This window comes from Pituophis catenifer, unplaced genomic scaffold, assembly GCF_029215685.1.
Source record: "Pituophis catenifer annectens isolate HBS135680 unplaced genomic scaffold, rPitCat1.0.hap2 SCAF_6, whole genome shotgun sequence".
Classification (NCBI taxonomy): Eukaryota; Metazoa; Chordata; class Lepidosauria; order Squamata; family Colubridae; genus Pituophis; species Pituophis catenifer.
Window position 1 is genome coordinate 52,581,980 of NW_027256886.1, and position 12,197 is coordinate 52,594,176.

The 12,197-nt window shown below is 42.7% G+C and overlaps 1 protein-coding gene across 1 annotated transcript in view; it reads right to left on the reverse strand.

The window, feature by feature from the left end:
* Window positions 1-12,197, reverse strand: part of SHTN1 (shootin 1) — an 83,305-nt gene that overhangs the window by 21,531 nt on the left and 49,577 nt on the right. The window contains exons 10-11 of the mRNA XM_070945311.1: window positions 11,757-11,910; window positions 9,740-9,839 (exon numbers count right to left, since the gene is read on the reverse strand). Of these exons, the coding sequence (XP_070801412.1) occupies window positions 9,740-9,839; window positions 11,757-11,910 (254 nt within the window). The remainder of the gene's footprint in view (window positions 1-9,739; window positions 9,840-11,756; window positions 11,911-12,197) is intronic.

Here is a 12,197-nt window from a genome sequence, read left to right on the forward strand (position 1 = left end):
AGCTTGGGTCAGGATAATTAGTTACCCATCACTACTACTGCATGCTTCTTTAAACGGAATATAAAACATTCACATCTGCTTCTTGGTAGATTAGCCAATAGTTGGTGTTAAATTGGGTGAATGAGGACACAGCAAGCCAGGCAGTGAGTGACAACAGCCCTTTATTGTAGGGTGAGAACCCAGCAACTGACCAGGGGAAACAGCTCCCTTTATATACCTTGCAGCTGTCAGCAGCTCAGCAATCAGCTGACGGTCAGTTAATTCAAACTGCCTGCCCAAAATATACATACATAACACTCCTCCCCTCCCAGAAGTCACTTGGGGTGGCATTAGCATACAAAGTCTCTCAGGTGACCAGGGCATGTCGAAGATGTCGGCTGTGTCGGCGGCCCAACACTTCCATAACTGATCAATGTGTCGGCGCCAAATCCTCCCATCTCCCATGTCTACTCTATAAGATTTGGGTCCGGTTACCTCCGTGATTGTCCCGGTTTCCCAGAGGGGCCCGTTCCCGTAATTTCTAGCTAACACTGGCGTTCCTAGTGTGAACTTCCTAAGCTTTTTCTCTGCCCCTCTGAAGTTGTCCGGGGAATAACTGGGGTGTAGCCTGTCTAGGACTCCTTGGAGCTTTCTCCCCATTAGAAGTTCCACCGGGCTCCTGCCTGTGGCGGTGCATGGTGTGGCGTTTTGGGCTGTTAAGAATTTGTCTATATTTTCCTGCCAGTCTATGGGGCCTAGGCCTGAGATGGCTTCCTTAGCCGTTTTCACAAATCTCTCCACCAATCCATTGCTAACCGGATGAAACGGGGCGGAGAGTACGTGTCTGATCCCCAATTCTGCTAGGTATCCCTCAAACTGCGTGGCCGTGAACTGGAGCCCGTTATCTGAGACTAAGGTGTCCGGTAGACCATGGGTGGCGAACAACTGCCTTAGGTCCCTAATGACGACGTTGGTGGTAGTGGTTTTCATGAGTCTGATCTCCAACCACTTCGAGAAAGCGTCCACGATGACCATAAATACCTGCCCATGGAATGGGCCAGCGAAGTCTATGTGGATCCTGGACGAGGGACCCTGGGGCTGTTCCCATTCCCTGACCAGTGCTGGGGGTCGGGCCTAGACTCCTGGCAGGGTTGGCACTTCCCCACCCACTCAGTGATATCTTTATCCATTAGGGGCCACCATACGTAACTCCTAGCTAACCCCTTTATCCTCACAATCCCGGGGTGCCCCTCATGCAATAGCTTTAAAACTTTTTCCCTTAGGCACAAGGGAACAATAACCCGATCGCCCCACAAAAGACAACCCCCTTGCATTGTCAGCTCGCCCTTTTTGTTAGCGAAGTATTTGAATTCCCCGCCCTCAGTCTTTTCCGGCCACCCCCTCGTGACCCAACTCGTGACTTTCCTAATCACGTGGTCTCTGGTTGAAGCCCTCGCCACCTCTGCTGAAGTGATGGGCTCCGAGTCCAAGACGTCAATTAGCAGGACTGGAACTCCAGGTGTGGGGTACTCTATCCTGTCCAGTAATGGGCAACGGCTGAGGGCGTCGGCATTGCCCATGCTCACCCCTGGTCGATGTTCCAGCCAATAGGAGTATGCTGCCAGGAAGATGGCCCAGCGTGTCATCCTGGGAGATAGGACTGCTGGGGTGGGTCGGTCCCCTGCGATGAGACCCAGAAGGGGGCGATGGTCTGTGATGAGTTCGAAGTCTCTGCCGAACAGGTATTCGTGGAACTTCTTGACTCCTGAGACAGCTGGCAGGGCCTCTTTGTCAAGTTGACTGTAGTTCCGTTCAGCGCTTGAAAGAGTCTGGGAGTAGTAGGCGATGGTGCCTCTAGACCGTTCGATAGTCTATTGCTCAGGACGGCCTGCACGCCAAAGGGGGACGTGTCACAGACTAGCACTAGGGGAAGCGTAGAGTTGTACTGAATTAGAAAACTCTTGGCCGACAGGAGTTTCTTTACGGCCGCAAACACGGTAGCCTCAGCCTTCCCCCAAACCCATTTGGACTTTTTGGCTGAAAGTCTGTGCAGGGGCTCCACTACTGTTGCCTTGTCCCTTAGAAAAATTGTGTAAAAGTTCAATAGTCCCAGGAACGCTTGTAGTTCCGCTTTGTCTTTGGCGGTGGGGGCCTCTCGGATTGCCCTAATCTTGCTCTCTGTGGGGTGTATGCCGGTTCCGTCTATCCGGTACCCCAAGAATTCCATGGAAGGGACTGCGATCATGCACTTGTTGCGTTTGACCCAGAGTCCTGCACTCCTGAACTTCCCTAGGACTTGTCTCAGTCTCTCCCCTAGCTGCTGTTCGTCTTCTGCGGTGACGAGCACGTCATCAAAATACGGGACCACCCCAGGGATCCCCTGTAACAGATGCTCCATGGTGCTCTGGAACAGTCCTGGAGCTATGCTGACTCCGAATTGGAGTCTGGTACACTTGAAGGCACCTCTATGCGTTACTATAGTTTGTGCCTCTGCGGTAGCAGCATCTACCGGCAGTTGCTGGTATGCCTGCGCAAGATCGAGTTTAGCAAAGATCTTGTCTGGTCCTAGGGAATGCAGCAGATGATGTACGATCGGAACCGGGTAAGGGCTCTGTTGCAGGGCCTTGTTGATCGTACACTTATAGTCTGCGCAGATGCACACAGACCCGTCCGGCTTAACGGGGGTCACAATTGGGGTCTCCCAGCGGGGCATGATCAACTGGCACTAACACCCCCTGCTTTATCAATTTGTCCAATTCCACGTCGATCTTGGGCTTTAGGGTGAAGGGTACCCTCCTGGGTTTCAGCCTGATGGGGGCAATATTGGGGTTGAGATTGAATGATATAGGGGTCCCCACATACTTGCCGAGCCGCTCGTCGAACACGTCCTGGAACTCCTGCATCAGGTCATCTTTCAGGGTGCTTCGCACGTTGCGGACTCCAGTGAATCCCATGCTCAGGGCTCTGAACCAGTCCATGCCCAGGCGGCTTGGGAGCTTTCCGCTGACCATGGTGAGGGGAAGCTTCTCCCGGAATTCCCCATACTCCACCTGGAACTCACCAATTCCTTCCACGGGGATGCGGTTCCCCTGGTAATCGCACAGTCCCAGCTGCTGGTGCCGTAGTTGCCGTCTCTGGATGCTGGGGACGGCTTTCTTTAGCTTGTCCCAGGACATGATGGTAATTGGGGATCCGGTGTCGATCTCCATTACGCACTCATGCCCCTCAATGTCGACCGTCGTGTAGGTCTTCTCCCCGGGGGATATACAGGTCCAGCCGATTCGGATGGTGCAGGCCTCAAGATCCTCAGATTTAGCGCTCTTCCTGTAGCCACCCTTCGGATTGGTTCTCGTCCACTGCGCCGTCTCTGATTGGCTAACATTGCTCCGTGGCTTGTAATGGGGGTTCTGCTTGGCTCTGCAGACTCTGATAATGTGCCCCTTCCGCTTGCATTGCCGGCAAATGGCATCTCGGAACTTGCAGGTCTGGCACGGATGGGGTCCGCCACAACTCGCATAGGCATCTCGCTGGCCTCGCCGGTCCTGCTGGTACTGTTCGGTCCGGCAGACCTCCTCGTCCGACTCCAACTCTCTCCCTGGGCCTATGGTTTCCTGGTGAACCGGGGCTGATTTCTGTGCCGTTCTGCTCTGCGTCGTCCCCTATAGTCTCTCGGCTGCCTTGGATGAGGATTTGTGAGCTCTTGCCTCGTCCAGTGCGATGTGTAGTGTGAGATTTGTCTTTGCGAGCAACTTCCTCTGCAAAAGAATATCTCTCACTCCACAGATTAGTTGCTCTAGCAGCATTTCATTGAGGTCTCGGTACTCGCACTGGTTTGCGACCTTGCGCAGGGCAGCGACGTACTTGCTAATCGATTCTCCCTCATGCTGCAGCCGTTGCCGGAAGTCAAACCGTTGGACGTACTTTGATGGCGTTGGGGCATAATGATCCTTCAGCAGCGTCTGAAGCGTCTGCCCGAGATGGTGTGGACCGAGTTCGGTTCCGACAGGGCCTCTGCCATATCGAACACCTTGGGTCCACAATGGCTCAGGAACAGGGCTTTCTTCCGTACATCGGGTAGCCCCTGTAGGTCGCTGGCCACCAGGAAGCATTCGAAGCGGGACATGTAGGATCTCCACTTCTCTTCCGTTGGGTTGAAAGGCACTGGCGGTACGTAGGCAGACATCGTCAGTAGATTCTCCAAGTACTCCACTCGCTCGCCTGACTGGATTCGGGGTTGTAGCTCTCTCATCGGCTCATGGCTTCAGCTCTTTCCGTGGCTTCTGGCCTCAAAATCCCACCTTCATCCGCCAATGTTAAGTTGGGTGAATGAGGATGCAGCAAGCCAGGCAGTGAGTGACAACAGCTCTTTGTTGTAGGGTGAGAACCCAGCGACTGACCAGGGGAAACAGCTCCCTTTATATACCTTGCAGCTGTGGTGGTCAGCCAATCAGTTGACGGTCAGTTAATTCAAACTGCCCGCCCAAAATCTACATACATAACAGTTAGCACTAACAGTAGCACTGCTTTCATTTGTCATTCACTTTTTTAACCTATATATTCTCTATAATGTTGCCAAATTCACTCACTTGAATTTTGTGCAGGTGTGGTTACTTTTAACATACAGAGGCATTCTTACTTATTTTCTATCAGCTTCTATCTCTCTTTTTCAACCATGGATATCATCCTATTTGATTTTCATTACACCCATGGTATTTCCCTTTTGAATGATGATCAGACAGCAATAGCTCCAGTGATATATGGAGCAACTAAATGATTCAAAATTGGGAGTGTTGCAAGGTTGTACACATTTATTTACCATATATGCAAAATATATTATGAAAAATGCTGCAATGGAAGAAATAGAAATAGAAATCAAAAGTTGTCAGAAGAAACATCAACAATAAATTGATGATAGCATAGTAGGGCTGGAAGTGAGAAAAATGTAAGAAGCCCGTTACAGAATGCAACATAAAGAATGAATAACTTAATCTGCTGCTCAATCTTGGAGAAAAAAACCTAAAATTATATCAATGGGCAATACCTTCTGTGTCAAATGACAGAAGAGAAATTGAAACAATAAAGAGACTTTATCTTCTTGGGCTTAAGAATTCATAGGTATAGTGACTGTAGCTAGGAAATAAAGTAATGTCTGCTATTTGGGAAAAAAGACTATGACAAATTTAGGCAAAATATTAAAGAACAGAGACTTTACACTGACAATAAAGCTACATATTGTCAGGGCTATGTTTTCCCAGTTTTAACATGCCTGTGAAAGTTGAATTAACAGGAAAGCTGAACAAAGAAAAAATGATGCCTCTGAATTGCTGTGTTGGAGAAAATTGTTGAGAATATCATGGGCTGCAAGAAAAACCAGGAGACTACTCTTTGGAGACACTAATAATGAAATTACAACTTAATATTTCAAACACCTAATGCTAACACAAAAGTACTGAAGGAAGCACTGATGTTTGTAAAAATTAAAGGCAACTGAAAAAAGGCCAACAGAAGGCAAGGAGATTAAAAACTACCACGGAAGACATACGTATGAAATTACCAAAACTCAAAGAAGCAGTTACTGACAGACGAACCTGAGAAAATGATGTTCATTCAGTCACAAAGAATTGGAAAGTGACTGAATTACAGGGCAACCGAAGTCTGCTTTGCTTATCTTCAATACTTTACCCATTAGTGTTTATATACTGAATAAGAGGAATTCTGTGACCTAATATTTTTTACTGATTTTTCATTGAATGGTTGATTAGCTTCTATTTATAGTAACTCTCTCACTTCCTTCTAAAATACATGCCCTTTATCTGAGAGTCTTACTTCAGAGTTTTCATCTTTAGCCACCCCAGAATTCAGTTTAAAGGCATCCTATCAAGTTCACCAGGCTTCAGCTGAACACATTTTCACCAGTCTTATAAGACACAACCTTATAAAGGAGCAATATATATTGACTGATCTTCCTTGCATGGGAAAATCCCTTTGACTCTTTTGTCCTGATCAGTGCAGCAATGAATTTTTCTGGTCACAAAGATTCCATTCTCATTGAAAGAATCAAATCCACAAAACCCCCAAATTTGCTAAGTTAATACCACTACTTGATGAAAATGAAGAGTTTGGGGGCATTGGAATGAAGCTTGAAAAGATAGGCTGTCTTTAATAGCCCAACCAAACTCAACCAAACTCAAAGCTTTTGTTCTGGAGAAAGAAGAAAGCCAAAAAGAGCATAGCCTTGGTCTCCAACTCTAAACAATTTTTCAAATTCCTTTTTTGGATTCACATTTCTTTTCTCAATCCTTGGAAGCACTAATGTTACAGGAGGTGTCCTTCACTGGAATACATATGGAATTTGTGTTTTTGGATGCCAGGCTGCAAAGTATTCAAGTGGATCTTTTCCCATAGAAATGTCTTTTACCATCAAGGCTGGATAATGGCCTGTTTCACTTCCCCAGAGATAGATGAAATGAGCATCTTTGATTTTCTTGGGTACCAGTAGGCAGTGCTGGACAAGCTGCCCCATTGTCTCAATTTTAGATGTGGATTACTAGAAGAAAGCCTTGTTCTTCTTCTTAAGACCATTCAGCATTGTCCATAGCCTTTCCACTGACAGTGCTACAATTCTTTAAAATGAAGACTCCCCAAAGACTCAGAACTGCTCAGATGTTGGCCCAGGTCCCCTGAAGATGTTGCACAAGGGAGAAGATGGCCAAGGGGTCTTCAGAAAAATTCTGCAGGATTGGCAGCTATTTGCCACTTTATTTTGGCATAGTATGGATAGTATACAAGCTTCTTGTACAGAGGTGAATTCTGACACACCTAATTACTCTGTTATATCTGTTAACTAGAGCAAGGGTCCCCAACCCCCGGTCCATGGACTGGCACCTGTCTGTGGCATGCCAGAAACTGGGCCATGCAAACAAGTGAAGCCCCACTTGTGGGATGCAGGCAGCATGCAAAACTATGTACCCTCCAATCTGCGGAAAAACCTCTCACCACGGAACCGGTCCCTGGTTGGGGGCCGCTGGGGGTATTTAACTGCAAGATTGTCTCTGTAGCCTAGTGAAGACCAGAAAAGGTCTTTTTAGAAAACGCCATGAAAAAACTTGTTACGTGAGGTTTCAGAAGCAACTATAACTATGTACTGTAGTACAGTCTAAATTGAAATACCATTAATATATATTCACTGAATGATATAAAATGCATCTTTTAAAAGTCCATGCTTTGCTATTTTTAATGTTATAATTTGCAATTGTATTATTGATTTGATTTCTGAAATGGCAGTCCTAGAAAAAGGCTCAGCTGATAGCCACTTGATCTGGGTACAGAAAAATTCAAAAGAAACTAAAAGTAAAAAGACAATACCAGCATTGGCCTTGGAATAATTAAAGGACAAGGTTTTGTGTGGAATAAAAAGACTCGAATATTAAGTACATGAAAGTCCAGATTGATTTAAGAATCAGAAAGATGCACATAAAAGAACTGTTAAATAATTAGTATCTATTAGTAGATGGCTGAAGTGATTTAAAAGCAAGGCCAAGACTGAACCGTGAAGGAAACTGATGGGAAAATAACTTGATTCTTTCACTTAAATCTATACATAGTGTTTATTCCAATAGAAGAGAATGATGTTATCTAGTTGGGTAATGAAACGTCTGCAAGCAAGGTCAGAGAACACCAAGGACTCCATAGTATTTATTGAAAGCACATACTTATCAAGCTAGCATTGAAACACGTCAATTTCATTACCATAGCTGACATGGGAGAACATGTCAAATTTTCATTAACTATAATAGTAAGCTGTTACTTCAATAGGATGAGGTAACTTTGACTGTATTTTCACTGCAGAAGATGCACGGAATTGTATTTCTTCTGGGAATTTTTTTACCCTGTATTGGTACATAGTCTTTTGCCTCAAAATTGGTATTATCTTTTAAAAGAGCAGCTGCAGTAATAGCATGTGTTGCCTTTGCAAAGAAGCTGAAGAAATAGTAGACACCTGCTTAGCTGCTGCAAGAAGAATGCATAGTCTATTTATAAACAATGGCATGACAAAGCAGCAAAAACAATGCATTGGAAGACCTGCAAGAAATACCATTTGCCTTCAAGCAAGAACTGGCGGGATCATAAAATAGAGAAAATAATAGAAAATGAAGAAGCTAAAGTGCTCTGGGATTTTAGAATTCAAACTGATAGACACTTGCTGCATAACATGCCAGGCTTAACAACTGTTGATAAGAAAGACAAAAAAAAAAAAATCTGGATAGTGGATATGGCAGTACCTGGAGGCAGAAGGAGAGAAGAGAAGGAACTGGAGAAGATAACAAAATACAAATACCTGCAAATAGAAATAGAATGACTGTGGAAAAAGAAAGCAAAGATAGTATCAACAGTAATAGGTACTTGGATGCAACCCCAAAACAACTGGAGCACTACTTGAATACTATCGGCATTGACAAAATCACCATCAGTCCATTGAAAAAGGTGTCTTTACTTGTAACAGTTTACATCCTGCAATGATACTTCTAACACAGGGGTGTCAAATTTGTGTTGTCACATTGTGTTCACATGATGTATCATGACTTCTTTCCCCTTTGCTAAACCGAGGGTGGGCGTGGCCAGCGCATGATGCATTTAACCCATGGGCCGTGAGTTTGACACTCCTGTTCTAACACCATAAAACCTCCACATCTGCCTATACTAGATCCTTTGGAAAGACCCGATAGGTGTATAAAAATGCCAAATCCAGTTTGAACATCTAGCTGACTGCGACAAAAGTTTATAACGATATAGGTAATAATGCCACCCAAACCTTTAACTGATTATTACTTTAACTACAGTATTGCACTACAGTGTAATCAGTAGGGGCTGTGGGCAGAATCTCTCTTCCCCAATAACCACAGATTTGAATCAAGCCAGGAGAAGGAAGTGAACTAGCATAACACTGTGCTGCCCACCCCAAATCTTCTGAGTTGATCCATAAGGACACCATGGTCAATGGTATCAAAATCTGCTGAGAGATCAAGTAAAGCAAGGATGGATGCATAACCGCCATTCTGCTCTCACCATAGAGATCATCCAAAAGTACAACCAATGCCATTTCTATCCCATATCTTGGTCTGTATCCTGCCTGCAAAATGTCCGGATAACCCACTTCATTCAACATCCTCTGAAACTGTTTTGTAGCCATCTTCTTAAATTACCTTCCCCAAGAAGGGGAAGCTATAGACAAGGGAAGGTTGTACAACGGGGGCCAGCAATAGCTTTTGGAGGAGCTACCAAGGCTTCCTTAAGAAGTAAAGGAACAACCCTGAGAATGCCAGCAATATTCTAGACATCTCTCTTGTTTTAATTGCCTTAGCTCTTCCATGAGCCGTGGGAAGTAATAGCATCCATGAGAAAGGAAAGGTTATATAGGCGCAATTTGATCTAAAGCCTCTGTCATTCTCTTATTCCAAGCAGTGACCAAACTCCAGATGGACTGTGCAGCTGATCAGTAGGAACAACCAAAGCACCCTCTTAAATCCATATGGGTCCATCAACCACCCAGGGTAGAACGATCCAATTGATCCAGCCTCTTTGAAGTGGATAGTGGCACAATAGAATTCCATGGTAATCAGGACATGATCTGACTATGACACCACAAGACACATTACACATCACACTTACATTCCTATGATTCTTCTTACACTTCCAATTCAGAGTAATAAACACTTAAGCCTAGGCAATGAGTTTAAAATGCAATGTGCATGGTACTTACTTTATTGGATTAGGAGGAGGAGGAAGTGGAGGTGGGAGGGGTGGAGGTGGAGGTGGTACTGGATTTTCTGACCGATGTACTCGTTTTTCAAGCTCATCAGCTGTGTAAAGAGAGAACTGAATCTTCACTTAAAAGTACTTATGTACATATAGGTATTTAAAAATGCTAAATAAAAAGGTAAAATAAAATCATTTTTTGTAAAATAAAACCACTTACTAATTAGTGGGTTAATTGATGTTAAAAGTGGACTTTTTTTACACCAAGCATCTCTAGAAATTAGAGTGCTAAATGTTTCCCATCATTATTATAGGCTTTTACCCAGTTCTGTATATATAGACACACTATGATCCTGGAACAGACACCGAAGAAAGGTGCTGAGTGAAGCCTCTTCTTGCTTTAAAGCACTTTCAATCCAAAGCAATGCACTGACTTAATATCTGGAGACCTCCATGTCATTTTTTACTATTGTATCACCTTCTGCTAAACTACACTGCTGAATTTGAAGATAATTCTAGAACACCTGATAGGATAATAAGACAGAAGCAACAGCTTTGATTCTTAAAATGACAAAGCTTAGTACTGATTTGATTTTGTGTACTCATATTTTATAACAGTCTGCTTCAATCTTAAATAACTCCTTAAATAGTACTTTTAAAAAAACCCTCCAAAGAATCATTACTAGTTTTTTTCTACCCAGTTTTTGATTTGCTAAACAATCACTATTTTTGGTATTCAGATCATAACTGAATTGCGAAGTCATTATGAAACGCCATCATGCTGCAATACAGTCAGTACACACATTCAAGTAATTTATTTCAAATCCTGCAGTAGTGCCTGGGCGAGTCTCCTTAGAAATTTCCATAGGTTTTCCAGTTACCTTACTAGCCTGCGATTAATTTAACACACATCACTAGAGTTTTAGGACCTTGCACAAAGGCATTTGTATGTTTTTCTTTTGACATTTTCCATCCACATAATCCAGCTGCTTTAGGATAGTTAAACAGTACTTCCCCTGCTGGTAACTGTATTTTGAATTTATTAAGAAATGGCAATCTTAGATAAAGAGTAGTAAATTACAGTTTTTAGCACTTAATAGGTACGATGCTGTAAGCTGGTCAGGCACCATCCTGGTAAATAATTCTTTGGTAACAACTAAATCACAGTAGTTGATTCATACTGTATGTATTTTAAGTGGTTTTGTCAGTGCTTCTGCTGTCTTGTTTTAGCCTATAAACTGGACAAATAATAGCCAGCAAGTCAGACAGCTTCAACAGTTAGATAGTGAGGGGTAAATGTTTAGCCTGAAGTGCAGGGAATTAGCTACACAGTTCCCATGGATTTTAGCCATTAACACCCATGGGAGTTGCAAAGTTAATTTCTTCTGCATAGCCTTTGACAAAGCATTTACTTTTTAAAATGTCAATCATATGAAGGCTCATAAAACAACAGGGGGGAACAAAACCTTCACATCCATGCTTTCCAACTAACTGTGAAGTTCTAAATATTTTTTTTAAAAAAATATATATTCATAATTTCCAAGGACGAATATCATTTTATACTTTTTAAACCTCTTCATGGCTTTCACTTCTGAAGTGTTCCTAGTCAGGTACTACAGAAGTTTTCTTTTTCACTGGATGCTATAATAAATCACAATTATATGTCAAAACATATCCAATTCAAAACCAGGCAAATTTTACTTCCGTTCCACTAAAACTAAAGGAGTTGATCATATGTAATCTACGGTAAATATCATTGATTTCAATGGGAGCAAAATGCAATTAACTTAATCTGGTTAAATAACAGCAATGTACCAACATTTAGTGAAGAGTCTTGATGTTTTGGCTGCAAATGTAGCCTAACAACCACCATTACATTGAAGACTGCTTTTTAGGAAATAACAAGGTAAATTAATGCTATGGACAAATAGCTAAATTCTGTTAAGAATATGTTAATAATATTTAGAACATCATCAACATGATGTTTTAAATATCTAAAATTATTTATTTATTTAGCTTACCTAAATGCTTTAAGTTTTTAATTTGTTCTTCAGCATTCTGACACTTTTCCTCTAACTCTTTTTTTTCTTCTTCTAGAAGTTCTAGTTGTTGTTTAAGGGACTTGATTTCCTTGTGCAAAACTTCATTACATAATTGTTCTTCCAATTCTTTAATCTAATATTGACAAATATAAAATCACAATGAATATCTAACATATGAATGACAGGATTACCACTGAACTAAACGTTCCTCAAAACCCAATTATTTAATTTTTGACACAGAATTTAATCGTTTTAAATTTTATTGTGTAATAGTTAATATTAAGGGAATATCCTTGAAATCAGTGTGTCCATGTATGCCATTTATTCAAAATCATTTATATGATTTTTAATTTCATCAGTGAAATAGTCAAGATTATTTTGTCTTCCACCACTACATCTTGGTTCTCCCAAACATGGCCC